The 27,844-nt window shown below is 37.6% G+C and overlaps 1 protein-coding gene across 1 annotated transcript in view; it reads left to right on the top strand.

The window, feature by feature from the left end:
- The window catches only part of KIF21A (kinesin family member 21A), a 90,993-nt gene that overhangs the window by 32,336 nt on the left and 30,813 nt on the right, over nucleotides 1-27,844 (top strand). Inside the window, exons 3-18 of the mRNA XM_014963361.1 lie at nucleotides 85-307; nucleotides 1,628-1,810; nucleotides 5,130-5,279; nucleotides 5,950-6,084; nucleotides 9,148-9,315; nucleotides 11,119-11,234; nucleotides 15,495-15,690; nucleotides 16,496-16,685; nucleotides 17,386-17,449; nucleotides 18,247-18,450; nucleotides 21,812-21,850; nucleotides 24,289-24,373; nucleotides 24,558-24,675; nucleotides 25,923-26,111; nucleotides 26,831-27,030; nucleotides 27,427-27,534. Of these exons, the coding sequence (XP_014818847.1) occupies nucleotides 85-307; nucleotides 1,628-1,810; nucleotides 5,130-5,279; nucleotides 5,950-6,084; nucleotides 9,148-9,315; nucleotides 11,119-11,234; nucleotides 15,495-15,690; nucleotides 16,496-16,685; nucleotides 17,386-17,449; nucleotides 18,247-18,450; nucleotides 21,812-21,850; nucleotides 24,289-24,373; nucleotides 24,558-24,675; nucleotides 25,923-26,111; nucleotides 26,831-27,030; nucleotides 27,427-27,534 (2,368 nt within the window). The remainder of the gene's footprint in view (nucleotides 1-84; nucleotides 308-1,627; nucleotides 1,811-5,129; nucleotides 5,280-5,949; nucleotides 6,085-9,147; nucleotides 9,316-11,118; nucleotides 11,235-15,494; nucleotides 15,691-16,495; nucleotides 16,686-17,385; nucleotides 17,450-18,246; nucleotides 18,451-21,811; nucleotides 21,851-24,288; nucleotides 24,374-24,557; nucleotides 24,676-25,922; nucleotides 26,112-26,830; nucleotides 27,031-27,426; nucleotides 27,535-27,844) is intronic.

Raw genomic sequence — 27,844 nt, 5'->3', positions numbered from 1 at the left:
CAGATCTCTTATTTACATTGTTTGTATGCTCCTGTTTCTGATGACAAGAATTTCTAATAGTTCTTTTTGTCTCTTCCGAAACAGAATTAGACCACAGCTAGCCAAAGAGAAGATTGAAGGATGCCATATTTGTACATCTGTCACACCTGGGGAACCTCAAGTATTCTTGGGAAAAGATAAGGCCTTCACTTTTGATTACGTCTTTAACATTGACTCACAGCAAGAAGAGATCTATATACAGTGTATAGAAAAACTGATTGAAGGTTGCTTTGAAGGCTATAATGCCACCGTCTTTGCTTATGGCCAAGTAAGCTTTACAGTCTTATTTTTAAGTATTTATTTTGGAGTAAACAGTTTCTTGTAGCTGATCTTTCTCTTAAATTTTGGAATGGATGAACCTTGGTTTTTAATGTCTTAGTTTTATTTTAAATGAGATCCTGTAGGAGACTGTTTAGGAGTCTATATAGATTCTGTGTAGAAGGACAATTGAAACACAGAAGATACAGGTATAGCTATAGGGGCATGAAGTAGGTCTGAATTAATAGTAATACTGGAAATAGCGTGAGTCCATATAATTCCTGAATTTAGCCCAATGCAGCAATACAAATTAGTGACTTGATCAGTTGATACGTAGATGGAGATTGCACTGAGGCTCTTTTCTGAGCAATTGTCCATCCCTTTGCATTTTCAGATGCTTTTGGGAGAACTATTTTAAAATAGTCCCAGGGAACTTCAGGCCACATTGTTTGTTTGTGGGCAAAATGTGGAGATCAGATTCCAAAGTCAGAGAGCTTTTCATAGAGAACACACCCTCTCAGTACACTGGGTGCGCATTTTACTTCTCAAAGCTGAAATATTATTGAGTACACTGTAGAGAATGTGTTATTGTCTTCTGAATATTCCTTTAGGAATTGATTGCACAAAACTTGGTCTTGGATGCTGAATTTAATCACTGTTAAATGTCATATCTCAAGTTATCTGGGTGAAGTCTAGTCCTAGTGAAACAAAGCAGTTTGAAGATCCAGTTTAGTAGATTATGTTCAGCTGTGTGATACTATCTTTGTCTTAGACTTGACCCACTAATTAAGTGAAAACACAGCACTACCTCATCTTCTTGAGGACTTCACTTTTAATTAAACTACTTCTCTAGTGAAGGTACAGCTTGTATTCTTCAGTGCTGTCTATAAATTGAGAACAATGGTAATATTCTCCCTGAGATATTCAGACATCATAATTACGGAGTCATTTGATCTACTTCAGTAAAGAATTGCAAATGCTGCTTCTACCTTCAAAATATATGCTTTAATTAACAGTCTTGGTTGAAAACATTAACTATTCTTTTGACCTCAGAGATGATAGCTCAAGGCTGATGTAAGCAGCTTAGAGGAAGCTTGTAGGGGAAAGGTTATACAAGAAAGCAGGGACCAGTTCAATCTTTTATGTGATCTGTAGATAAACAGTAGAGTTTGTCCAGTTTCTACTGTCCTGTTGTTGTGCATGTTAGTGTTGTAAAGAGGACAAGCTGATGTAGTGGTAACTCTTTAGCACTAGTGTTCACAAACTGCATTTCTCTGTGATGTTTTGGTCCAATTAATGTGTTCTAGTGACTACTCCTTTTTCATTTTAGACAGGTGCTGGCAAAACATACACCATGGGCACTGGATTTGATGTCAACATAACAGAAGAGGAACAAGGCATTATATCACGTGCTGTTAAGCATCTTTTCAGATGTATTGAAGAAAAAAAGCAAGCTGCTATTAAACAAGGACTTCCACCTCCAGATTTTAAAGTGAATGCACAGTTCTTAGAGGTAAATATGATCTGTGTTTGTAACTTCATACATTTTTTTTTTTTGAAAGCCAAGTAAACAATTTTTCTGATTGCTACTTTTGCATTCACTTCCCACGAGGTGTTTTGAATTAATCTTCAAGATTTCAAAAAGAAATTTTGTGGAGTTTGCTTCAGCTCTTCAATTATGAAAAAGAGCCTTTTTATCTTACTCCAATTATTTTATTAGCTTCCTTTATAGCATTATTTTGAAGTGCAGAAATAGTTATGTTAGACAACATTTGTCCCTTTCTGCAGTACATGTTTGTGGGGCCTGTTGCTCTTGCCTGTCTGTAATTCTTTACAAAACCTTAAAGCAAAGAGACTTTAAAAAAGCGAAACCCACAACCTCCTATTTATCCTCATCTAGCCCCACCCCCCCAAAAAAAAAAATCAGTTGTACTTTGTGCCTTTGTATAGTAACCATGCTTTGCCTGCTTTTGTCACTTTGCCACAGGTTACTGTACCTTTCAAAATCTGTTCAGGAGACTTGTTAAATAAAGAAGAAATCTAGCATAAAAATACTTCTTTCTGTGATCTCCAGTGGTTTAGAATTGGGCTTCTGTGTCACCGTTCCCTCTTCCATTAGACCCAGAGAAGACCTGAATCAGTGCGTAGAAAAACTGTTCCCTTTGTGTGTTCTGTAGACACAGCTACTGGTGAGAGAGGCCGTAAGAACTGTGATCTTTCCAACCAGCAGCAGCTGTTGGTTTAAGTCTTGCAGCTTTTATGCTGTGTCTCCTGCCCATGGAACTGTTTTTTAAATTCATTGATTTGGGTGCAACGTTTACATTCACTACTGAGCTGCAAAATCTGATACTTTAAGCACACAGAGAGGAAGAATCAGTTTAAGGAAGAACAGGTGTAATGTGTTTTACTTATTTCAGTAATTGCAACTTATCTACTTCAGGGGGGGAAAACCCCTCACTTTTATAGTACCCAGGACAAAGCTGTGGGTTTTATTGTTGCTGAAGTAAACTAGGTCCTTTAGTCATATGTGCCTATAATTGTTTTAAAGATTAACAAGCTGGCATTAGTTTTGCACTAGTATAGGTTTGTCACTAACCACCTACTAAGCTTAAGCAGAGCTTTTTGTTGTTCTGGCTAATGTTTGCCTAGAGAGAGTCTAGGCTTGAGCACGGGCCATGGGAATGCTGTACTCTTCTGTTTTCTCTGTTTGAACACTGGGGATCTGTAGCTTCATTTCTGCTTAGGCAGCTGCAACAGGGGTAGTGTAAGGGGTAGTAACCAGCCTAGTTTCTGAATTCCCTGTGTTTTTTGACATCACGTTACAAATGTGACCGAGAGTCCCAAAATACAGAGCAGTAATTGAATGCTATGGTCATAATGGTATGTGGAATTGCAGCCATTACAACATATTTCAGATGAAATGTACATATTAAAACCTGTTTATCTAATTTAGAGAAAGGTTAAATGATGTATATAATAGTTTTTTCATTAACAAAATGCCACATCTTTTGGTAAATTTTTTTTGTGATTCTGAGGCTAAATTGGAGCTTTTCCAGAGAGAGCTTTTCCTCATCTGTTACATATCATACACTACTTTTGTATTGGAAATTATTCTCTTCCTCCCATCCTATCTACCATTATTGCTGGATTACACAAATAATAATTTAGTCATTGAACAAGTTGAAGCAGCATTTTCTTTTGGAATAACTTTTAAGTCTGACAGCTGGAACATTGGGAACAGTGATTCTGTTTACTATCTGCTTGCTTTTCTTTAGCTTGCTCTAGTCTCCCTCTCTTAACTCCTTGCTTTCCTGCTAACTTTTCCAAAAGATAGGCATGTGTGGTTACAGGTGCCTTATCAAGATCCTCTCTAAATTGTGGCACCAATTTGTTTGCACTTAGCAAGGTAAAACATTAGTAAGAAGGCTCCTCTTAGAATAGGTATGCCTAATAATTAAATATAATTCCTTTTTACTATGCAAAGAATTAAAAGCATTGCATTCATAGATGCTGAGCCTTTTCTTCTTGGATGGATTTTCACTTCTGAGAAGATAAAGTATGAGAAAGTAGAGTGGATGAATACAGATCTATTGCAGTGGTTCTTTGGCTTTTACCTATGGCCTTTGATCAGGCATTTAATTAGCTTGGGCTATGGTCTGCTGAAGTGAATTGGTATGATCAAGGAGAAGACACTGTTCCAGTGTATCTCAGCAGAGACCAAAGCCATGAGATTCCCAGTGGGACACTTTTTTATTTTATGTTTGCCTTGATATCTTCATTTGGATTTAAACATCTTCCCTAAAATCCAGAACATTCCTATGAAATGATAGTCCATCTCCTCTAACACTGATAGCTGCATAGTAATTTCTCATGCCTTTGCTGGTTCTCATTTACTGACCCTAAAATTCTGCATCTTTAATGATACTGTGTTGAAAACCACTAAATATACGTGTCCTTGCCTTCAGGAGGCCCAGTAAAACAGGTAGTAAACATCAAGCAGCCTGAAACGTGGTAAATAGATGCTGTTGCTCATATGATTGTGCCTGGAAGTTGTAACTAAATCTGGAGCACCAAAATACAGGTATTGTATGGAGGAAGATGCAAAAGCCCTGCTCGAGAAACCATGACATAGTATTCTTGGCCTGATGGTTGGTGTCTCTAATAAGCAGTTTGCACAAAAACTATTACACATTAAATTCGTTCCAGGGCAGGAACAGTTTATCTGCATGAGAGACAGAATTACGAAGGTGTGAGAGAGGAGATGAGAAAAGGTGTGATAGCAGGGAGAGCAAGTGGAGTGAGTTTGAAGTGTTTGGAGGAGGGAGCAGCCAACTGAATCAACAAAACAAAAGCCAAGCCCAAGGTCAAAGCTGAAGACAGCGTGTGCCTGCCACAGAAACCACTGCTGCAGTTGTTCTGCTGGCACTGAGTGCCGCCTCTTCCCTGGTCCCACCAAAGAATTTCAGCTCTCTCAGATCTGACACTGTGGAGGAAGTTACTGCTGCTTCTGCTCAAAGCCAAGCTGGATGGGGTTCTCGAGTAACCTGGTCTAATAGGAGGTGTCCCTTCCCTTGGAACTAGGTCTTTTCCAACTCAAAGCCATTCTATGATTCTTTGGGTGGTATGACAGTAATCTGGGGAGATGACTTAATTTGCAGCTGCTCTGTCTATCATCCTATTGTCCTTGTAAGTTTGGATTCTTCACAGCATCCTTTCTGAGAGCCTTGGCATTTGGATTTATAGAACCTTCTGTATGTGCCATGCACAGATTTGTTAGTCTTTGGAAGAATTCCTACAGTAATATACATTTGTTTATTTTTTTTTCTCCTCAGCTTTACAATGAAGAAATTCTTGATTTATTTGATACTACACGTGATATTGATGCAAAGAATAAAAAATCAAATATTAAAATACATGAAGATTCAGCGGGAGGAATTTATACAGTGGGTGTTACAACCCGAACTGTGAATGGAGAATCAGAGGTGACCATTGAAAATTTCTCTGTAATATGCCAACTGCTTTCTAAAAATGTTGTCTGTTTGGATAAGCAGTTAAAGAGGTTATATTTACTAACATCTGCATCTCAGACAATTTAGGTGTAAAGTTTAGCTGAAACTTTTATTTTCTTTATTTTTTGTAAACTTAAATCTTATAAATATCTGATATTAAGTGCATACTGCTTTCACTTAATGCTAGGAGCAGGCTTGCTGATAGTATTGTTCTGCTGGGAGAGAAAATTCTGGCATACATGTAATTCTAATCTCCTAAATCTTATTTGTTGTTTTACATGAGACAGGAAAGCTTTTCATAATAACTGATGTGATGTAAATTGCCATTCATAAGTGTCTGTGCATTGCGAACCTGAATACAAATGTTATTGTACTATACATTTTTGCCACAGGTGAATGGAAGGAAGATTGCTATGTTACTACCAGGAGACAGTAAAAAGGGGTACAAAGATTTAACTGTTTTCTTTCAGAAACCACAAAAAAACCCTTTTAGTTTGCTTGCTTAGGAATCTTTGTGCTTTTGGCATATAGGAACTGAAATCACAGCAAAGAGAAAAAGCTAATTTATATCCATAACAGTGTTATAGGAACGCTTTTTATTCAAACTGCAAGCAATGCAATGTACCTCTTGTCTGTTTTCTAGATGATGCAGTGCTTGAAGCTGGGGGCTTTGTCTCGGACCACTGCCAGCACCCAGATGAATGTTCAGAGCTCACGGTCACATGCTATCTTTACAATACACTTATGTCAAACCAGAGTCTGTCCTGCATTTAACACTGTACGTATCTTTGCTGTTATGAAACTTCAGCAACCGTTTTTCAAAATGCGAATATGGTTTGGCAGCTGCTGCTAGTTGAATTGCACTTAGCAAAGATGCTACAGTCATCATCATGCTCGATGAATTTGCTAAGCATTATAATAATTTGATTTAATCTGTGCACATGTAACCATCCCCTAGCCAGAGGCAACAATAAACTGCAGCATCGTACATGAACCTGCCCATTCTCCTCTGGCGTTTTCTTCACTATTTTGTTGCAACATACGCAAGTAAGAAAGTTAAAATGTAATTTGTCTTTAATTGGGAAAGCATTTTTAAGTGTCTTATAGTTGTTTGGTTTAAGCTTGCAGTCAGCTCTCTGAAAATACTGGGATATTCCAGACTAAGTGTTAATATACAACAAGGAGCAAGTAGAAAAGCATTCAATTCTCAAGCTTAGCATATTTATTTCAATGGATATGTATTTGGGGGTCAGATGTGGTGTTAAGTCTGTGCACTTAACCTGAAACTTAAATTATGAATGTACACAGAGTTCTTCTATAGAAGTTTTTTTTCCTCATGTGAACGTAGAGTTGTCAGTTGCTGTTGGTGTATCCTGTAAAGAGGAGAGTTTTGAATGAATCCATACTACTGAGAACTGCAGTAGTTTCAGGGGGAGTTAATTTGATTATGCTAAAAGTATTAACATTTTTAAATATTTTGGTGAACTCCTAACTAACTCGCTATTATTTTATACATGGATATCACATTTTTAAGCATGTGGAACAGTGAACTGGATTTTTAATGTCCTCGGGGTGGTGTTGCTTTTTTTTTTAACACTACAAATAATCATTCGCAGGCAAAATGAGGGTCACTCCCTGCTCCTTTGTGGTATGTAGACCTGATTTATATCTGTTAAAAACACTCCTTCACGCTTTCCACACTGAAACTGGTGGTGTGGGCAGCTGTCTCCTCACTCAGGAGGGGGTGGCATCACACTTCATCCCAGACAGGGTACCTTAGTCACTGCATAGGGACACTGTATGCTTGGAGGTTTTGTTGAAAACTGTCTGTGTAGCTGGAGAGTGAGAACTCACCTGGGAGCCTTGTTTCCTGCAGGTCCTCAGCAGAGCAACCCACTGGTACTGGTGCACTTGCAGCCTTCCCCACCAACTGAGCCACCCCTAGGACTCTTGCCTGGTTCTTAACAGAAGCTTGTGTTAGAGGAATAGGTGGCCACCTTCTGCCTTGTGTCAAAATGGGTTTTGTCCCTTCTGTTTTAGGGGACGTGAACAAGATAATTTGTCTGCCTGGAGTGGGACACTGCTAGATCCTGAATCTGAAAACAGCACCCTCCTTTTTCCGTGCAGTATTTAGGAGAGGAGAGATTAGACCTGACATTGGCCTCTGAACACTCCCAGAATACAAATTAATAAGAGCCCCTATTGGATGGCCAGGAGAGATGCAGCTCAAGTTTCTGTTGTTGCTGCTGTCTGAGGACAACAGTTTTGGGAGATCTTTGTTACTAGGGCAACGCAGTTGCAGGGATGACGGTGTGGGCTCTGTGCCTGTCTCTCTGTGCAGGGTCCGGGTGCCCGGGGCGGGCAGGCAGCCAGGGCTGCAGTGCACAGCCACCCTGCTCCTCACCCTGCCTTCACACAGTCCTGTCCCTGCTGCTCAGAAGTTTCTGGATGTATGTTTGATTTACTAAATAAGCCAGAGAGAGAGGATGTGTTAATTGTTGCATTGAGGTGTGGAAAAGAGAGAGTGATCCACCAGCAGCATAAATGTCAAAATAGCTGAAAAAGTGTGATAGTCCAGTCTTCTGGAAGCAGCACAATTCCTGGTTTCTTCTGAAACTGCTATAGAAAGGAGATCACTTAAGAAGTGTGAAGTGTTTAATTACTGTGACAACAGTTTGGTCTGCAGCCACACTGTTACCTCTTCCAATAGTGGAGGGAGCTGTGGGAGGCATAAAGCTCCCATAGCAGAGTAAGGACATTGAGATCATTTTTAAACAAAAAGCCCCCAAAAAATCCATGCTTACTGTGATAGAATATTCCTAATAAAGCCTGTAGATTTGGCTGTATGCATATAAGTCAAGTATACACTAGATATATCCTATTACATGCTGCCATGGCAAGTAGGTAGAAATTGCCCTGCAATGGGTATCTTAGCAGGAAGGTCAGGAACTGAGTGACTTAAAGATTTTTCTTATTCAGTGTTGCTTTCACATCAACAGGTCAAACTACAAATCTCCACAATATATAGTACAGCTGCAGTAATTGACAGAAAAAAGCCTGGTGGGATTATTTAATGAAATACGGTAATTTTGCTGCTGTGAAGTGGGAAGAGGCTGAGGGTTCAGTACCTGCCCATAGCGCAGTGTGTTCCTGGGCACTAATGAAAGTGTGCATCAGGTGCCGGTCATTACAACTTACTTGGGGCAGGGAGGAAAAGAAAAGAACCTCTTCTTTCTCTCTTGTTTCCACTACTCTCCTTATTTCCTGGTCAAGTCAGAAGTGCTGGTGGAATGCTGGCTGCTGGGAAAACAGACTTAAAAAACCATATTCCTAAAGTGAAGCTGAAGAATCATGCTACAGGGAAATTGATAATGGGGATTAGAGAGGTGTAAAGTCAAAATATCTTTCAGCTATTTGACAGGCTAATTAGGAGGGCAATATCATTACTTTTTAAAAAATCAATTTCCTTTGACAATTGATTTATGACTTGCATTCCAGGAGAGGTACACATTTTGTTGCCCAACTTGCTGATAAGTTTTATATTTTTAATATGCCTATTCTCCCCTTCCCTGAAACAATTGTAGGCCATATTTAGAAGTAATTGGTGTATAGGTATTCACGTGCATCTAGAGCTGGGTCTTCAAGAATGTTAGTGGATATGACTAAAATGGAGAGAGTTTTTTGAGATATGTTGATGTTGTTATAAGAGAATGAATAAATATGGAAGGAGATGGACATTACAAACAGGTAGTCTTGTAAGTAATTGTTGATTGAACTTTGCAGTAGACAAATGTTAAAGTGAAAGATCTTACCAAGCTTTATGGGTTCATCTTTATTTCAGGATAATGCCACTGATAACAGGATAATATCTGAATCTTCGGAGATGAATGAATTTGAAACTCTTACTGCCAAGTTCCATTTTGTTGATCTAGCAGGATCTGAAAGGTTAAAGCGAACAGGAGCTACAGGGGAAAGGGCAAAAGAAGGCATTTCCATCAACTGTGGACTAGTAAGACTGTACAATTTGTTTCCATAGGCTGTTGGTACCATCTTTGCTTCCTCCTTGTGTCAGTTGTTTTTGTAATCCCTAAAATAGAAATGCATTATGTGCAGAACAATGATTATAGTGTGAGACATAACAGTGTATATTGGTTCTTACTGGGTTCTGGCTTGCTAACATTCATTATATTAGACCCTAACTAGCGAATTATAGCGCTTCTAATTGTGGTGAAGTATAATATTATAATGTGTTATGTATCTACAGTGTCTTTTAAAAGTTAGCATTGCTTTAACACTTTTTATTTTCATTTTTATTCTGTCAAGACCCAAACAATTGGAGAACATTACAAGCAGTTTGCAAGGAGTACAGGCATATGAAACATCAACAGTGAATAAGCTTAACTGATCAATAAATCCTGGTTCTTTGTTATAATTATGAAGCATAATGTAAAACAACCCTTGGCAAAACACTTCTAAGTGGAAACACAATTTTTAACTTATAGCATCACTTCATATTTTTTTGGTCTGTGTACTGGCTCTCTGTGCATATTTTTAATGAAGTGTATTGTTTTATTTAATTATGACTACACTGAAAATTAGAACTAGTGATATCAGTGGAGACTGTAATTTTATGCCTTTGTTTTGAGCTACTTGGCCGTGTAGAGGCTCTGTGCAATTCTGTTTTAAAGACTCAAAAATACACTTTTTTTTTTAATGCAAAATCATGTGTTTTTTCTGATCTAGTGTGTAGTACCAAAGAAGTATTCTGCAACTAGAACTTTCTTAGTGTTTCTTTTGCTGTCACGGCAGTGTTCATTTTCTGTAGTTATTCTGGTTATATTATATGGAAGACAAAGGAAATTCAGTTCAATTTCATCATGGATTTAAACACAGAGCCAACAGAAATTTGGAGGCTTAGATGAAATAGATGTATCATTAACAAATTGGATACAAAATGCATGAAGGTGAAAATTGGTGTGATAAAAGTATAATTTTATATGATCACAAAACTTTCATTTACAGTGAATTCCACCCCTCAGTTTTGGGAAACAGATTGAAAGTGATTTAAATACTTCAAAACAGTCACAGAATGTGGTGTATATGCAGTTCTTCAGCTGCTGGGTGCAGTAAGACCATTTTCAAGACTATGACTTGGCTGTACAGGGTGCCATCTAGAGGAATGCTCTTTAATTTGACATATGAATAACCTGATCGAAGTACCTGCAGTTGCACTTTAAAATAATTTTACAGCCAAATGTTAGGTTGTTTATAAACGTGGTTTAGACCCTTGCTTAGCAATGAAATAGGGTAGCCATATCCTTATATCCTTAAATGCTTTAATCTTCTTCAGACATTACATATTTCATATCTGTAGGGGTAGTAAATTCTGATTTTTGTTTTTCATGTCAATTCCCCATATCCCATATAGCAGATTTGATAAAATTAGTTTTAAAAAGAATATTGCTACTGCTAGACATCAGCTTTAATAATAATTGAAAGGAAATGTTTGTTATGTGAAGTAGTTGTAACTTTTGTGTGTATCTGACATATGAATAGACAGTGCATGCAAACTGTGCTAAGCACTTAGCACTTGCAGATACCAGACTGCAAGTCATCCGATTCACTGTGGATAGCATGAAAATTTAAAATGATCTACTGTAAAATGTAAAAATCTTCAGAATTTTTTTATGTTAACTTCCATGAGAATATTAATTTATTTACAATATGTAGATCTCAGTTTATAGCTTTTTTTAAACAATAAAACTCAGGAACTGATTCTAACTTGTGTGTTATGTGATTTGGTGTTTTATAGCTGGCACTTGGCAATGTAATAAGTGCACTGGGAGATAAAAGTAAGAAGGCAACTCATGTACCATACAGAGATTCAAAGCTTACAAGGCTACTTCAAGACTCTCTTGGGGGAAACAGGTATGAAAACTAGAAAGTTTTATGTATTTCATTGTGAATGAAAATGAATGAATACATAATCTTCAGAAAGTAAAATAAACAATAAACAATGATAAAAACCCCACTCTTTTTGTTGGAGGGAGGTTCTGAAGATAAATTACTGTCATGATAGAAAATGCTGGGAATTTTAAAGGATTTTAGGAATGCAGGATTTTGAAGAAGCTTTTTGCATTCTTTTTTCAGTGCTGTTATAACTTTACTAGACATGATGCTTTGAGTTACTTAGAAGTTACCGTGTCCAGGACAAATCCTTTCCATGAAGACATCTTTAGATTATAGACAGCATAAATGGTAAACTTTGTTATTGTGTTAGAGCCTTAGTAGTTACAGCATAGTTTAAACCTGTGACGAGTTTCTCCTTCAGAGATTGTTTTTTTTTGTTACTCTTTTTATTTTTAAATGGTGTTTGTTTGCTGGGATTGCCATGCACAGGAGCATGGAGTCAGCTTACCACAGACACTGGCATCTTTTATAAAGGTTGTATGTAAAGGGTATAGTCCAGTTATCTGATACTGGGTTAGAGCCTAATAAAAGCAAACTATTCTATCACTGGAATTGTCTGTATGAATGTCGTGGTTTGGGCTGTGTCGGCTAATGACAATTTGGCAGATGCTCTCCCCTGCCTCTTGCTCCAAGGAGAGGAAGAAGAGAGCTAAAGAGATTTATGAGTTTAGGAAAAACTAAACTCATTTAATGAAATACTAATAATAAAATTAAAAAAGGAAATATAGAAACAGATACAAAATATATAAACATATACAAACTCGTATCAGGCTCCCAGGGAGATGTCACTGGCAGGAAAGTCCCAGGCCTCCCCACAGGTTCAACCCCTCCCTGGGGTAACCAGCCGAGTCAGCGGGCCCTGGTTGCCATGGCAACAAGTGGAAGCAAAACCCTCTCTCACTGAAGAGAAATTTGGCTCTGCTTCACCCCGAACCAGGAAAATGAACCTGTTCTGTGTGCCTACTGCACAGGCAAAGAAGAGAGCCTTTGGCCTCCAGAAACTTTGTCCACGCAAACATTAACAAATTTGTTAAAACAATACAAATTTTGTGACATTGACGTGTACAAATACAAAAGGGGGTGTAGCTGAGTATACTTCAGCAAGTTGGTATTCTTATTCCTCTATTTAATCCAGTATCATTTGACTGCTGTTTTTAGGAGAGTAGGAAGTTTTCTGGATATTTCACAAAGGAATAGGGAAAAGTGGAAGACAGTCCTTGAAACGTTGCTCTATTCTTCAGAGAGATGGCCTGCAGCACTGCCGTGCAAGGAAAAGCAAAGAGCCAGACAAAACAAGTAAAATAAAGGCTAGAATTTTTAGAAGTGCTTAAGAGAGAAAGAAACTCGAGAATTATAAAAAAATAATCAGCAGAAGTCAAGAGCATAGCTCTTCCTGGAAATAAAATTTAGTCTAGCAGTGCTATTTGTAGTTATATCAAATAGACTAGCCAATGAGCATTTTTTCCAAACACTTCTAAAATTGCACTTTTGTTAAAATAGTTTGACTGTAAAATATTTTCCTCTTTTATAGCTCCACTGCTCCCCCTCCTGTTCTTTAGGAGAAATTGCAAAATTTAGTGTACAATGCGTAGATAGCAAATGCTGTATATTCTTTCTGTCTGTTTCAGACTGATGTTAAATTTGTCTCCACATATATATCATCTGGACAAGCTCAAGAAGTGGGCCTGTGTGAACCTCATGAGGTTTAACAAGGCCAAATGCAAAGTCCTGCATCTGGGTCAGGTGCTACCCAGCTACCACCACCTCTCTTTATTATGTGTTCATAGAATTGTGAGTTGGAACGGACCTTTAAATGTCATCTAGTCAGAGCCCTTGCAATAAGCAGGGACATCTTCAACTAGATCAGGTTGCTCAGAGCTCTCTTCATCCTGAACTTGAATTTTTGCAGGGATGGGGCAGCTACAGCTTCTCTGGGCAACCTGTGTCAGTGTTTCACCACCCTCATTGTAAAAAAATAATTCCTTAAATCTAGTCTAAGTCTACCCTCTTTAAGGCTATTACCCCTTGTCCTATCAAAATGGCCCTGCTAAAAAGTCTGTCCCCATCTTTACTGAAGATGGCCCCCTTTAAGTACTGAAAGGCTGCAATAAGTTCTCCCCAGAGCCTTTGCTTCTCCAGGCTGAACACCCTCACCTCTCTCAGCCTGTCCTCATAGCAGAGGTGCTCCATCCCTCTGATCATTTTTGTGACCCTCCGCTGGACCCACACCAACAGGCCCTTATCTGTCCTGTGCTGAGGGCTCCAGAGATGTATGGAGTACTCCAGGTGGGGTCTCACCAGAGTGGAGTAGAGGGGTAGAACTGCCTCCCTTGACCTCCTGGCCATGATTCTTTTGTTGCAGCCCAGGATAGGGTTGGCTTCCTGGGCTGCAAGTGCATGTTGTTGACCCATGTCCATATTTCCAACCACCTTTTCTTCAAGACCTTCTTGGCAGTGCTGCTCTCAGTCCCTTAATCTCCCAGCCTGTATTGATACTGAGATTTGCCCTGACCCAGATGCAGGACTTTGCATTTGGCCTTGTTAAACCTCATGAGGTTCACACAGGCCCACTTCTTGAGCTTGTCCAGATGATATATATGCGGAGACATATCAAATTAGAAGTTTGCTGTTAATGAAGAGTTGTACAAAAAACCCCAACAAACTGGCCCACTATATAATCAAGATAGGAAGGTGGAGTTCAAATTGTTCAGTTTTCAAGACAAACACCTAGCAGAACCGGTCTTCTGAAGTTTAGAATAGTAATTACATTCTCAACTGAAAGCACAAGTAGTCCTGATGTCCGAATTAAAAATTTGTTCTTAATCTCAGATATTCTTATCTTGAGAACTAAAACATTTTTGGGAATTCGCACAAAGGTACACGGGAGGTCTGAGGAAGAATTGTTGAAACTGAGTCTTTCCAGTATCCTCAGGCTAGTTACTTTTGCCAGTCTAGTTTCCCAGTGTCTATGGTGAAGGTAATTTTTTGCCTTACAAAGGGTTGAAGGGATTGATTTGTTTCTCTTGGTCTGAAATTATAGAAAATGAAGATCAGAATCTCGTCTGCCTAATGCAAATACTGCTTCATTGCCTTGGAGACAGTGCACTCTTCCTAATGAAACCACCTAAGCTTTAACATACAAGAGAGAAGCAAATTCTTCCAGACCTGGAGGGGAGGACTCAGTCCATGAAATATAGGTGTTTCCCTCTATCTGTTGAGGATTTAGGCCATATAGGCACCTTCAGATTATGATCTATGGCTGGAACTCTGGTTCTGACCCCTCTAGGCCGTTCTCATCTGATGTGAAATGAGAATGTGCTTCAGGGAGAGGAGAGGTTTCTCCATCTGCCTATTGAATAATGAAACCACTTGGTTAGAATGAATAATTTTTTACCTTTCTTCTGCTTTTGTCCCACTGATTCCTGCTGGTCTGTCTGCTCAGTCTTTCATTTGGAGCAGGGAGCTATAGTCTCACCCTGCATATCCCATAATGGGATGGCTAGAGGGTGTTGTAGGACCCTGAAAAGAAGATTGTTGTTCATAACCCTCTTGGGCCTAGAACTCAGGTCCTACTGCTTTTTGTGGAAGTGCTCTAAGCAGTGGTGGTCTGAAACATGGAATAAATGTAGTCAGATATACTAAGGGTAAGTACTAGCTTGTGGGCTTCTGTTGGAGAGCAGGAGATAATTTGCAGTGGAGAATTTAGGCATCTTGCATCTTGGTAGTACCTGAGGTAGATGGTAAGTACCCTAGGCAGTTGTGTGTGTGTGCATGGACAGCTAAGGACAGTAATCATACTTTCAGATTAAGTATGTAGGAACCTCAGAAATCAATGGGAGTAGGCAGTCCTGACTACTTTGTGATTCAAATTGATGTCTAGGATTTTAGGTTGATCTTACGGACTTAAATCTCAGTTTATGTATGATTAGGGAAACAATTTAATTTGGAAAAAAACCAACCCACCTCTAGGAACACCAATTAATTGCTTTTATAACTTTATCTATAGAACAATGATGTAGCATCTCCTGTGCTATGCTGGGGTGATATGAGATGTAACAGTGCTGAAATTTGTAGTTGACAGTCTTCTCCTGTGAGTTAGATTATTTTCACAGCTGTTATGAAGTGACTATTCTTGTTTCACCTTCAGTCTGAAGATTTGTTAGCTTCTCCTCTTTTCATTCTTGATGTGTAATGCTGACCTATGTTTGTAACTTGCAGTCAAACACTCATGATAGCATGTGTGAGCCCTTCAGATCGAGACTTCATGGAGACCTTGAACACATTAAAGTATGCCAACCGGGCGCGGAACATCAAGAACAAGGTGATGGTTAATCAGGATAGGGCTAGTCAACAAATAAATGCTTTGCGCAGTGAGATTACACGGCTACAGATGGAACTCATGGAATACAAAACAGTAAGTTTATCCTCTTAGAACCTCTGCTTTTAAATGTTTACAGTTCTACAGCTTGTTTTTCTGTTGGCTACTCCTAGTTTATACACTAAAAAAAAATTCGAATATCAACCCTAACTTAAACAATGCTTCTAATTCCAGTGATTACCAAATGTTTTTGGAAAACCTAGATTTCATCCCCAGAGAAAAGACGCATCAATGAATGCTAATGACATCAGCAGATACTGCATGCTATTTGCTTTTTGGAAGGCAAAAATTGACCTTGTTATGCTTAGCAATGAGAAATAGTCACTTCCAAATTCTGGTCATTTTTGTTTTGGATTAGGACATGAATGAATGTGAACAGTTATTGTGTATTGCTCTTAAACAGCTAAAAAAATTTGCATTTTTAAAAATACCTTTTAAATTGTATAAGCTTTATTCTCATACTACATAATATCCATTTCTTTCTCAAATTTTTAACAAATAATGTTTTCAGCAATAAATGTGGTCTTCCTCCTTTGTTATCCCTGAGATAATATCCTGATTTGATGAAGAATTTTCTTCTCGTTTCTTAACCTCTTCAAGAGCTTGTATTTCAGACTGAGATGGAATTACACAGCATGCAAATGCTAGGGTGTTGGCCAGACATCAGTGTTTTGAAAACTATCTGTTTAACCATTGTTTTACACTTTTTGAGAGAAGAATATCTTTTGATATGAGTGTCCATTTGGAATTTCAAGTAATCTGTGGATTGCTTTGGCAAGTTAAATTTTTTTCATATGTAGGTGAGCCTTTCCTAGTAATAAAATATATTTACTTTCTTAAGGGTAAAAGGATTATAGATGAAGAAGGTGTTGAAAGCATCAACGACATGTTTCATGAAAATGCGATGCTGCAAACAGAAAACAACAACCTGCGTGTTAGAATTAAAGCAATGCAAGAGACCATTGATGCACTGAGAGCCAGGATAACGCAGCTTGTGAGCGACCAGGCTAACCAAGTGCTAGCCAGAGCAGGTATGCTGTGGGTGCCTTCTGCAGTCTGTAAACTGCTTAGTGAGTTTGTGGACTTCAATCAGTTATTTGATTTTGCCTGGTTTTGAGTCCCTTGGAGTGAAGTTATACCTCTGTAACAGTAATGTAGGACTAGCCTTGGCAGGGATAGGTCCCCATCTGTTTCTGGAGACTTCTAATAACAGCAACAGTTTGGTACCCTGATTTGACCATTCATTTAGGACTACGAGCAACATGAAATGTGAAATAATACCTTTGGATAGGAATTGCTTGTATGCTTAGCTTTATATGGACTTAAATATTTTGTTTCAAATGAGGACCTGGACACAGATGGGTGAATGTTGGCTTGCATTTTACCTCATAAAATAATCAACCAATTGATTTACCATGACTGCATTGTTCTTTTTGTGCACTCTTAGTTGGGTTACTTTTGATTTATGGTACATGCATTGTTAGAAGATGCTAATATGGAAAACAAATGAGATAGAAAAAGTTACTTGTAATAATACTGACCATATGACACAGAAGAATCAAAAACATAGTGCAGCTTAAGGAGTGAATCTATTTTACAAATCAGATAAGATCTAAGCATGTAGCCCTTGTACCTTGTGGTTAGCAGCTGTATTCAAATATTTATACTGTTACCATCCTTTCTCAATTTTTCTCTTCCCCCCACCTCCCTCTTTTTCTATGTCCTTCAAAGGAGAAGGTAATGAAGAAATTAGCAACATGATTCATAATTATATCAAGGAAATTGAAGATCTCAGGTATTTGCATAATATATATTTGAACAATATTTATTAAAAAAAATAAAGTAGTAGAAGTGTTAGTAAGTAAATACTTCCATTGTTTTCCTGTGTGAGGATAACTTTAGGACAGTGGTCCTTCAGCTTTTTAGACCATCTGGTGTTGCTCTTGGCCACAAAAAATTAAAATGTTAAAGATGAAGCTCACAATAGGAATTAAAGTAAGATGTTGCCTAAATAATGATGATAACTTGATATTGTTCCACAAAGGTCAGAAGGTCAGCAAGATTTGAAACAATTGTTTTGTAACTTCATATATAAATGATAGTACTGAGAAATTACTTGTTACAATTTAGTGCTAAAAAGAAAAGCATGTGCTTTCTCTTTAAATTAGAAAAGTATTAACTAATTTAGATATTTTCTCCTCAATTTTTTTTTTCCATGATACACCTCCAAGAAATAATCTGGCCTATTCTCAGTTAGTGTTAGAGCTCTTTTGTAGTTTTAGTGTTATATGTATATACATACAGGATATGCAGATAATATATATACAGCTGTATATATACAGATATACAGGCATTTCAATGTATTCTGTCTAGGGTATATGATATATGTACAATATACATAACCATTGTGTAAAACTGTCTCATCAAGGGATTTATTACACTTAGCTTTTTGTGAGACTTCACCTTGGTTTATAGCTTCTTTTTAGACTGATGGTAATGCATGGCAGTTACAGATGTCAAAGAGTATACATCTCATGCATTAGCAATACTTTTGATTCATGGTCTACAATTCTTACCTTTTTTTTTCTTAAGAGCAAAATTATTAGAAAGTGAAGCAGTGAATGAAAATCTTCGACGCAACTTGTCAAGAGCTTCAACAAGATCCACGTACTTTGGTGGACCATCAGCATTTTCTGCTTCTATGCTCTCTTCGGAGAAAGAGACAATGGAAATACTAGATATAGCCAAGAAAGATCTAGAAAAGCTGAAAAAAAAAGAAAGGAAAAAGAAAAAGAGGTGGTGTATAAATTACAATGCTATTTGTTTTCTCTTTATTACTAAAAAGGTGTGGCTTTTTTAACCACTGAGACTTTAAAATGAATTTGTTGTTGCTGTGTGGGTTTGGATCCTAAACTGCTGTTCCTTCAAACCCTTTTATACATGGAAGTTGTAGACATTTTTCTTTGGGATCTTTTCTTCTAGTGAAGTATGCAGTGTTTGTAGAATGAATGTAGTGTTTCTGCTGTAATGAATTTTTCAGTATAATTATGCACAATAGTAAAAGCACAGGTGCTCTCCATAAATTCTTATATTTTAGATTTTTTTTTTAAATGCATCTGAAATTCAACAGGAATTTTCAAAAACAGTAAACTTTTTTCTACTATATATCAAAACTGAAACAGCTTTCTGAAGAAAAGATATTCTGAATAGCTGGGAATTCTTTAATGGCTCTTGGAATGGCTTCTTTTGCTTTATCTTCTGCTTTTATGAATGTTTTTAATTTGAGGTTTCCTAATTCTCTGCAACATCATGCTTTGCTGGTTTTTGCTGTCCAACTTCTCATCTACTAAAATGCTCATGGTCATTGATGTAAATGCCTGTTCAGACAGCAGTTAGTACAGCAAGGATCTGTTTGTGTACTCTGGAACTGTGATTCCATTAGACATCTTTCCCTTTTCCTTGAAATTGTCCATGCTTCTAATCTATTACTCTTTCTACTAATGGCTCTTCAGATTTCTACAAGCTAAGAGTACAACTAAAACTGCATAAAACTGAAATATTGTTGAAGTATGAAGTAGATTTGAGTTCCTGTATCTATAAATTTGTTCAGCACACATCTCTGATACTTGTAGAGAACTGAATAACTGATTTTTTTATTTGCATATCACTTTTCAGGAAACTCATACTTTTGATTTTGATAGATTTTGGTCTCATGTTTGTAGGAACTTGGGGGGAGGATGGAAGTATTAAATGCAATCAGCAGAATGTTCTGTTCTCTCTTCAACCAAACCCTTCAATATGTTCTTTAACTGCAAACGCAAGATCGAAGAGATTTAATTTTGTGTGTTTTAATACAAATCAAGCATGCATGTAAATACATGCTTAGATAGAGTCCCAAATGTTTGGTTGGGGCCTAAGTATTAGGTAGCAGACACGTTTATGTCCAAAAAACAGACTAAGGTTACTAGATATATTGAGTAATATATCTTATTGTAGGAGATAATCTCTTTAAAATAACTTTTGAAGTTTTATTGTACATGCAGTAGTAAGTAAAACACATGGTTGTCCATTTGGGTTGTGGGTTGGTTTTTTTGGTTTGTTTTTTTGAAAGAAGCTTCTGCATCCAGTCATACTTAGTCACACCAGGACAATAATCTTGCAAATGAGATAGCCAAGTGGTCTGATCCAGAAATGGGGACTACTTTCCATAAACTATTTATTTTTGAGATCAGTTTTTTTATTCTAACATAGAATTAGAGAACCATGGGAAAACTTAAGTTGGAAGAGATCTTTTGACGGTCCAGCCTCTATCTTAAAGTGTGATCCCATTCTGTAGAATGGGATCATACTCTTCAGAGTGCTGGTAAGGTTTGAATCTATCTGCTGGCCCATCTGCAGACTGCTTTGTAATAAATATTATAAATTTCTGAGGGGCATATACTAGGAGAAAAATTCCTTAGAAGCTAAGAGGTGTTAGAATTTGAGGGATTATGCGTATAGCCGTGCTTTTGTTACCACCTTCTACCTGTGAATTTTTATTCTACTGGAATTTCAGGAATTGGCAATAGGTAATACTGCTAATGTATCACAAAGGGACAATTTGCCCTGCAGTTTGGTAGGGAGTCTTTGCTCCACTTCTGTCTTCTACAGGCATTTAGCTGCTTTCACTGTACTATTTCTTTCTAGGGTTGCTGTTCTTTTAAAGTTGTCTAACTAGCATTTTCATATTAAAATGGGATTGGTAAGCCTAGTTACTAGTTCTGCCCCATCTGCTACCTTTCCTGATCTCTTTCTTTACTGGTTATGGGTCAGTATTATGAAAGTTGTGTAATTTTAAGTACATGCAACTTACCTAAATTGTTATGAGCTAGCCTGAAGATCTAAGAGGCATTTTCTGAATGAGCAGCAGGTATGTAGTGCTATATATCTGTAGCCTTTAATAAACATCTGTCATAAAGTTTATTATAACCATTTTATGCGGCAGTCATGTTTTGGCTACTGAAAGAATGACATGCTTGATTGGAGTTTCCCACAGTGTGACACATTCACCAGAAACTCCAGAGCAAACCTCCCATGTCCCTTTCAATCATTAGTCAGCCTTAGGTACCTAGTAACCTTTTTTGACTGCTGTCTTTTGACTTCCGTAACCTTTATTAAACTAAATTAGTGATGAAATTCCATGGAGTTCAGCGTGTTAGCTGCTAGCTGATACTGAAGGAAGATGGCAGGCAGTGTAAGGTGAAAAGGCAGCAAAAGTACTTGCTCAAAACTTGCTTATAATAGGAACATGAGGAATATCAGTAGTTGTTGGAATTTAAGCCATCTCTGCCCTTAAGAAATGTCTGCATGACATATATTACTTATATGTCCATGTTTTTTTGAAAGGAAAAAGTACAAGTAAAAATACTAACATTTTGTCCATCTCATTGCTTCTGATGCATATTTTTTGTTAATTTATTAAAAAATAACAAGCATGGCATGTACTTTTTGAATCCCAGAAAAATGAACTGCAGTTTTCTGCTTTTTATTTAAAAACAAACAGCAAAACCCTGAACAAAAAATTATATGCAGTTTGAAGATTTTTATATGAATTATATTCAGAATATATGATTTAGAATATTAGTACTAAAAACTTCTCATCACTGTTTTATATTGCAATATGTTATCAGTATATATAAAACTAGTGGATTGGCTTTTTCCTGATATATTCCTGAGGGTATATAACTTTGGTTCAGTGCCAGTACTACTTCCAATTTTTGATATTTTACCTGCCAATTTTAAGTGGCAAAAGAGGAGAAAGCTTTTTCAAGACTGAAGTGATTTTTTTTTGAGTTCATATTAGAAGTAATTCTCAAAGTGAAATATATTGTCTATTTCTAAAACTTCTTCTTTAGTGTAACATGAATTTACATTGTTGACAGTGACAGATTAGTTAAACCACAAATGCTGCTTCTTTGTTTTCTGTTTACTTTCCAACTGTGCAAAATGTATTGCCTTTTTACTACTTGTTGTCTCTTGACGGTATCTTTTAAAATTTCATTTTAAACTCCACAAGCTCATATATCATTTTTTTACCTTCTTATCACTTTTGCTTTTCACTGTCTGGTTTGTCCTTCATTGGCTTGGCCTTCCAATACTGTACCTCGTGCTTTTGAAGGCTACAGAAACTTGAGGAAAGCAGTCAAGAAGAAAGAAGGTTGGAATATTTCCCAGGTTTTTAATTACCTGTCATTTCAACTAACTGGTTGTCATACATGAAAAAAAGTTGGGCAGATTCATATTGGCTTTTCAGAATTATTTCCTGTTTTCTGACTTTCAACAAGTGTTTTAACTGGAAGAAAGCTCTATTGTGGAATTGAGGTTGACTCTGGGGTTGCACAGTGTTGAGCAAGTGTTCGTGGGGAGGTGGTGCCTTTGGGAATGGCTATAGAATTAAGTAGATTTTGTTCTTGCATGGCCTGTATGGTAAGGAAGGCAGGAGGAAGGTGTAGTAACTCATATGGTATAAGCTGTACAGCAGCCAGTATGTGACAGTAACAACTTTGGCATGTGAGGTCAAGAAGGTCTTGGACCTTCACACCTCAGTTAAGTCTGCTTCTTATATTTTTTGCAAGCACATGACTGAAGCCTTGACCGTTCCTTCCCTTCAGTTTCAGCCAAAGTAGAAGATAAAGTAGCTAGTCATAGAGAGCGGTTGAGGGCTCTAAAAAGAGAAATACACTATCATTAAAAATGAAAGTAGAGGAGCTTTTATGTTTCAGCTGTCTACTTTGACCCCCCTAAACCCTCACTTAATTCATGTGGATGTTGTGAATCCACACACCAGTAGCACACAGATTACGCAGTACAGCTCTGCCTGGGAGAGCTGCTGGCTCTCCTTCCTCCTGTCTCTGCCCTTTGAGGCAGAACACAAATGCCCTGTAGTGGTGAGCTCTGTGCTGTGTGCAGGCAGAAGGGAAACTGGGGATTTGCCTCAATCTGCAGGAAGATTGCAGCTAGGATCTGTTATCATTTAGGTTTACTAACCAACATGAAACAGAACATGTTGTGGGCTGGGTGAGATGAGAATCTGTGGAAATGAGATTGCATGGCTTGGTGTTCCCTGTTTGGCATTTTTTTCTGTACAAATTTGGTTAGGCTTTTCACTTCCACCCTCGCTGGCTGCTGTGTGGATTCAGATGGTCAAAGCAAAATCTTCTGCCTTGCGCATGGTCAGCTGCAGCTGGATTCTGTTTTGCTGGTGATGAGTGGGGCAGAAGGAACCAGTTAGCACTGAACAGGTTAAATAAGTATAACAAAAAATCGTGTGTGTACAGAAGCGCTTCATTACTTGCTCTCTTCAGAGTAGAGCTCTGTTTTTAAGGTGGCTTTTAGGTGTCACTTGCCAAATGATAGTGTCTTGAATCTACTGACACTTCTTGTCACTTCACTGAGTATTAGATTTGTCTAAGAGTTAGACCTTGAGTCTGAGCAAGTTCTGATGTCAGTGGAGGAAGATAAGCATTTCTAGTTACCCTGCCTAATCAGTGACAGCACATAACTTACCAAAATTGTATGCAGCTGAAGTTAGGTGAGGTGGATTCCACATTATGCAATCCTAACCATGTCTTTTTATTTATTAGCCCCTATGGTGTCTAGCCCTGTTCTATCACAATTTCTCATCTATTGGGGATGGTTTGGATTTTGCACAGGTAGTGTTAGAGGGACTGATGTTTGGTCCCTGACAATTTGCAGTGACATTGATTTTTTTTTTTTTTTTTGAATTTTACATTTGCATGTGATGTCTCAAATATGCACTTAGAAATGTTAAAACTTGTCTTAATGGCTAATACACCAAACCCTTAAAACAAAACCAAAAAACCCTGTTGTGAAAAAAACCCCCGTAAGCAGTCACTGCAGTTCATGTTGCCAAGATAGGAAAGAATATGCAGACACTTGGTTTTCAAATAAGTTTTGAACCATAGTCTGAAGAATGAAAGTATGGAAATATACTAAAATGTAATCTTAATAGTTGGGAAAAGCTTCTTTTTGAGCCAGACGGTCCTATTCCAAAAATTCAGTATTTCTCAGTTCTTTTTGGTTTTGTATCAATACCTATTTTGAGCATTCCCTTGATGTCAAAGTAGATAACTGATCAAAACAGTAGCCGTAGTAGGATAATTTTGGATATTGTTTAAGACTCATACATAAATTTTCAGATGATTGTAAGCACAGTAGGTTCTGTTATAGCTTGAGAGTGTAGTAATACCTGTAATATATGTTGTACCTGCACACAATGTTCTTTTTTTGTTTTGTAAAATCTATTCTGGGTACACTGCAACTTCCATGCAAAATGAGTACTGCTGTAGTATATCAAGATATATATTCTGATTGTCCTGGTTGTGCAATATGCCCTAAAACAATGTGCTAATCATTAATAATATTTTGCAAGCTAAGATTAAGAGTAATTAAATATTATTTTATTATTTGTGGGAAATTGGAAGTTGTGTGTTACCCATGCCCAACACCTGTACTTTTGTCTAACTTCACTTTGGTTTTCATCTTTATTTGGAATTACAACTTACTGATTTGGGGGATGGGAAACAAGTGCCATTTCAGTTTGTGAATATTTTCTTTCTGTGCCTCTTCTGCTAGTGTTAAAGAAGATAACACAGATAACGAGCAAGAGAAGAGAGACGAAAAAGGCACGTCAGAGAGAGAGAATAATGAATTGGAAGCAGTAAGTGTTTAGAAGTATTGGGGTTATTTTTTCATTGTCTTTTTAAAGAATTACATATTATAGAAAGGAAATCAGGAATGGGTCAGGTGACTACTGTGGCTTCACAGTGACAGTCACCAAGAGATTGGGAGGTGGAGAAGTGTGGGTGTGCTTCAACATCTTTTCTATTTTGTACATTTTGTAGGAGGAAATTCAGGAAGTCAGCGATCATGAGGACGACGAAGAGGAAGAGGATGAGGATGAAGATGACATGGAAGTTGTGGAAAGCTCAGATGAATCAGATTCTGACTCTGATGAAAAAGGTGACGTCAGTGCAATATTTTGTAGAATTCTATAAATACCATCTATCATTCCATGCGTTGAGGTAGGCAAGACAGCGTGCTGTCAACCCACTGCCTATACTTCTCTGTGGATTGTACGTCCAGTGACTTCCTTTTTGATTATGGTGCTAAAACTTGTAATACGCATCTGATCAAGTGTCCCTGTACTGGCATTAAAATTGACCAGAGGCCGTCAGGTGTTTGATAACACATTTCTTCCTTAGAATGCCCAAAGCGTAAGGTTTGAGTACTGGGTTATTTTTATGTCTCAGGACTAATCACCAAGGTTGATAGCTCCCGTTCAGCTAATTTGGAAATGGGTAGAATTTAATTTTGAAAGGCTGGAAGTCCATCAGCCGCCTTCATTTTCAGAGGCTGTAGCTTTCTGTAGAAACATTAAACACTGGTTTACATGTGATATGCAAATTAGGACTGCTAGAGTCAGAGACATCATCAACAGCAATTCTCTCATGGGAGTCGGGACAAATGGGCAAGCCAAGTCTGTTAGTTCCTTCTTGTTTGAATCACAGAGACCATTGGCAGGAATTGCAGAATCTGGAAAAAATAATAATCCTCAACTGACATCTTTATTCTGGAGCACCTAATCGTAAACCAAAAAAAGGCATAATTAATGAAAGAAATTAATTAAAATTTATAAACTTAGCATGTGGATTAGTCCTTTTTCCTTCCTTTTTCCTCCTACTTTTCTCATTCCCTTCACCATTCCACTTTCATCATTGAGGTGGCTCCTATCTTCTCAGAATTTTGACTATACTTTAATAAGAGCTAGGGAAAGGAAAGCCTCCCCTTGGAGGCTTCCAGCAGTCAAATTTTCCTTTTATCTGCTGGGTTTATGAATGACAGTAATTCTCCAGCCCTGAGATGTGACTGAAGTCTCACGGCTTGTGCAACTATTGCAGGGGGAAGGACATATTGCTGATGTTAAGATTTAAATGTGAGGAATTACAACATAGGGGCAATTGTGATCCAATGAGAGAGATCTTTCCCTACTGCTTTCCTAGTTCTTGAATGGGGAGAGTGTTTAAGGAGGAGACATTATCATGAATTGCAGATACTTTCACTTGCTGCATTTTGCTTTGTGTAGAATTCTCTTGCGCACAACTTGTGTGTTAGGAAAGGACCCTAATGTTGTAGGGGCTATCTATAGTTATGTGATCCTCACTGTTAGTTTAACAGAATTTTTTATTACGCAAATCTTTTTATTTTAGAAAATTATCAAGCTGACTTGGCAAATATCACCTGTGAAATCGCCATTAAGCAGAAACTGATAGATGAGCTAGAGAACAGCCAGCGAAGGTTGCAAACACTGAAAAAACAATATGAAGAGAAACTAATGATGCTGCAACATAAGATTCGAGACACTCAGCTTGAAAGAGATCAGGTTCTTCAGAACTTGGGTAAGAAGTGCAAAATCATTTAAAACTAGATTTTGTGTAAGATATTCAAATGGAGTTGTTTGCTACTTCCCTCATATTTTTTTTTCAAATGTGATAAGAAATTGCAGAAAACAGAAGTAGATTTGTACCCATAATGCCAATGATTCATACTTTACTCATTCTAGTTTCTACCAGAGTTCAGAGATTTTTTTTTTTTTACAAAGGTACTGCTACTAACAGGTATTTGATTTGGTTGGATAAACACTTTCAGTTTTCTAGGAATAATCATTTTTTAACATAGTTCCTGAATTAAAAGTACTTTCCCACTCCTCCGTCCCCCCTTTCTTTTGATTTGCATAAAAATAAGAACAAGGATCTGTGGTCTTGCAGAGATGTTCTACTGACCAAACTTTTTTGAATATGTGATCATATTGAGATGAAAAGCTAATTCTGGCTCAGGAGGTTCTAAGCCACAAATAGTTCAACTTGGGGAGAGTCTTCATATTTGTTGTCTAGTGTAAAAATATCAGAAGGAAGGTGCTAATACTTCATCTCTTATCCAAGAAGACAGATGAGGTAGGTAGTTCCAAGCAGTGCAGGTGACAGGAGATAGAGACAAATTAAATTTTTTGAAGGTATTGCAGACAATGCTAAAAACAGAAAAAGCAGTCATCTGCTGTGGCTGGCAAAGTGAAAATATCCTGAACAAAAGCAGATTAAGAACTCCCCTTTTGCTCCAGGTTCTGTGGAGACCTATTCAGAAGAAAAGGCAAAAAAAATCAAGTCAGAATATGAAAAGAAACTCCAAGCCATGAATAAAGAACTGCAGAGACTTCAAACAGCGCAAAAGGAACATGCACGATTGCTTAAAAATCAGTCTCAATATGAAAAACAACTGAAGAAATTGCAGCAGGAGGTGACAGAGATGAAGAAAACCAAGGTATAATTCAGTATATTGAAGTGTTTTACAATGAGTGTTTTACTGAAAAATGAGTTGAAATCTCCTGTGTACTTACCTACCAGATAACTCTGTTCTTGCTGTCAGCTGCTCAAAAGTCTGAAAACAGAAAAGATGTGAAGACCAGGCTATTCCTGGGGGAGAGGGGTGGCTTTTAGGCTTAATGAACAGAAATTACAGTATCAAACATGAAGACGCACTGCTTATTGGCTGTTATTGAGCACTGGGTGAAGAAGACACATTAGATGGAGGAGGTGAATTGCTAAAAGCATGTAATATACTGGAAGATGGCAATTTGAAGAAGAAATTCTATATGAGTGGTGGCAGGGAGCAGCACGCGAGTGTAAACGGCTTTTCTAAGTGACAGTCTCTTTACAGGTTCGCTTGATGAAACAAATGAAAGAAGAACAGGAGAAAGCTAGAATGACCGAATCTAGAAGGAACAGGGAGATTGCACAGCTTAAAAAGGAGCAACGCAAACGAGAGGTGATTTGACAGATAAAGAGCTTTAATTTGGAATAAGCATCTATCATTATGAAGTGCCTCTGCTTGCAGGCACACACCATGTGTATATGCCTTCGCCGAGGCAGGCATTGGGCATGTACTTGTATATTTTTGCAAGTCAAAACGCACATAATCTGGTTTGATTTCTATAACAACTCCCTTCCTAGCTTTCAGATAAGTGCAACACAAAACAGAAGGCTTATTGAATATATATATGTCGGTATTATTTTATTAGTGAATCTTCACAAAACTGTTTCTAATACCTTGCACGAAAGTATTATTTTTGATAGAG

The sequence above is a fragment of the Calidris pugnax genome, unplaced genomic scaffold (assembly GCF_001431845.1).
Source record: "Calidris pugnax isolate Ruff unplaced genomic scaffold, ASM143184v1 scaffold44, whole genome shotgun sequence".
NCBI classification, from domain to species: Eukaryota; Metazoa; Chordata; class Aves; order Charadriiformes; family Scolopacidae; genus Calidris; species Calidris pugnax.
Note: the sequence above shows the minus strand (reverse complement) of the source record. Positions and strands in the feature narration are given on the sequence as shown.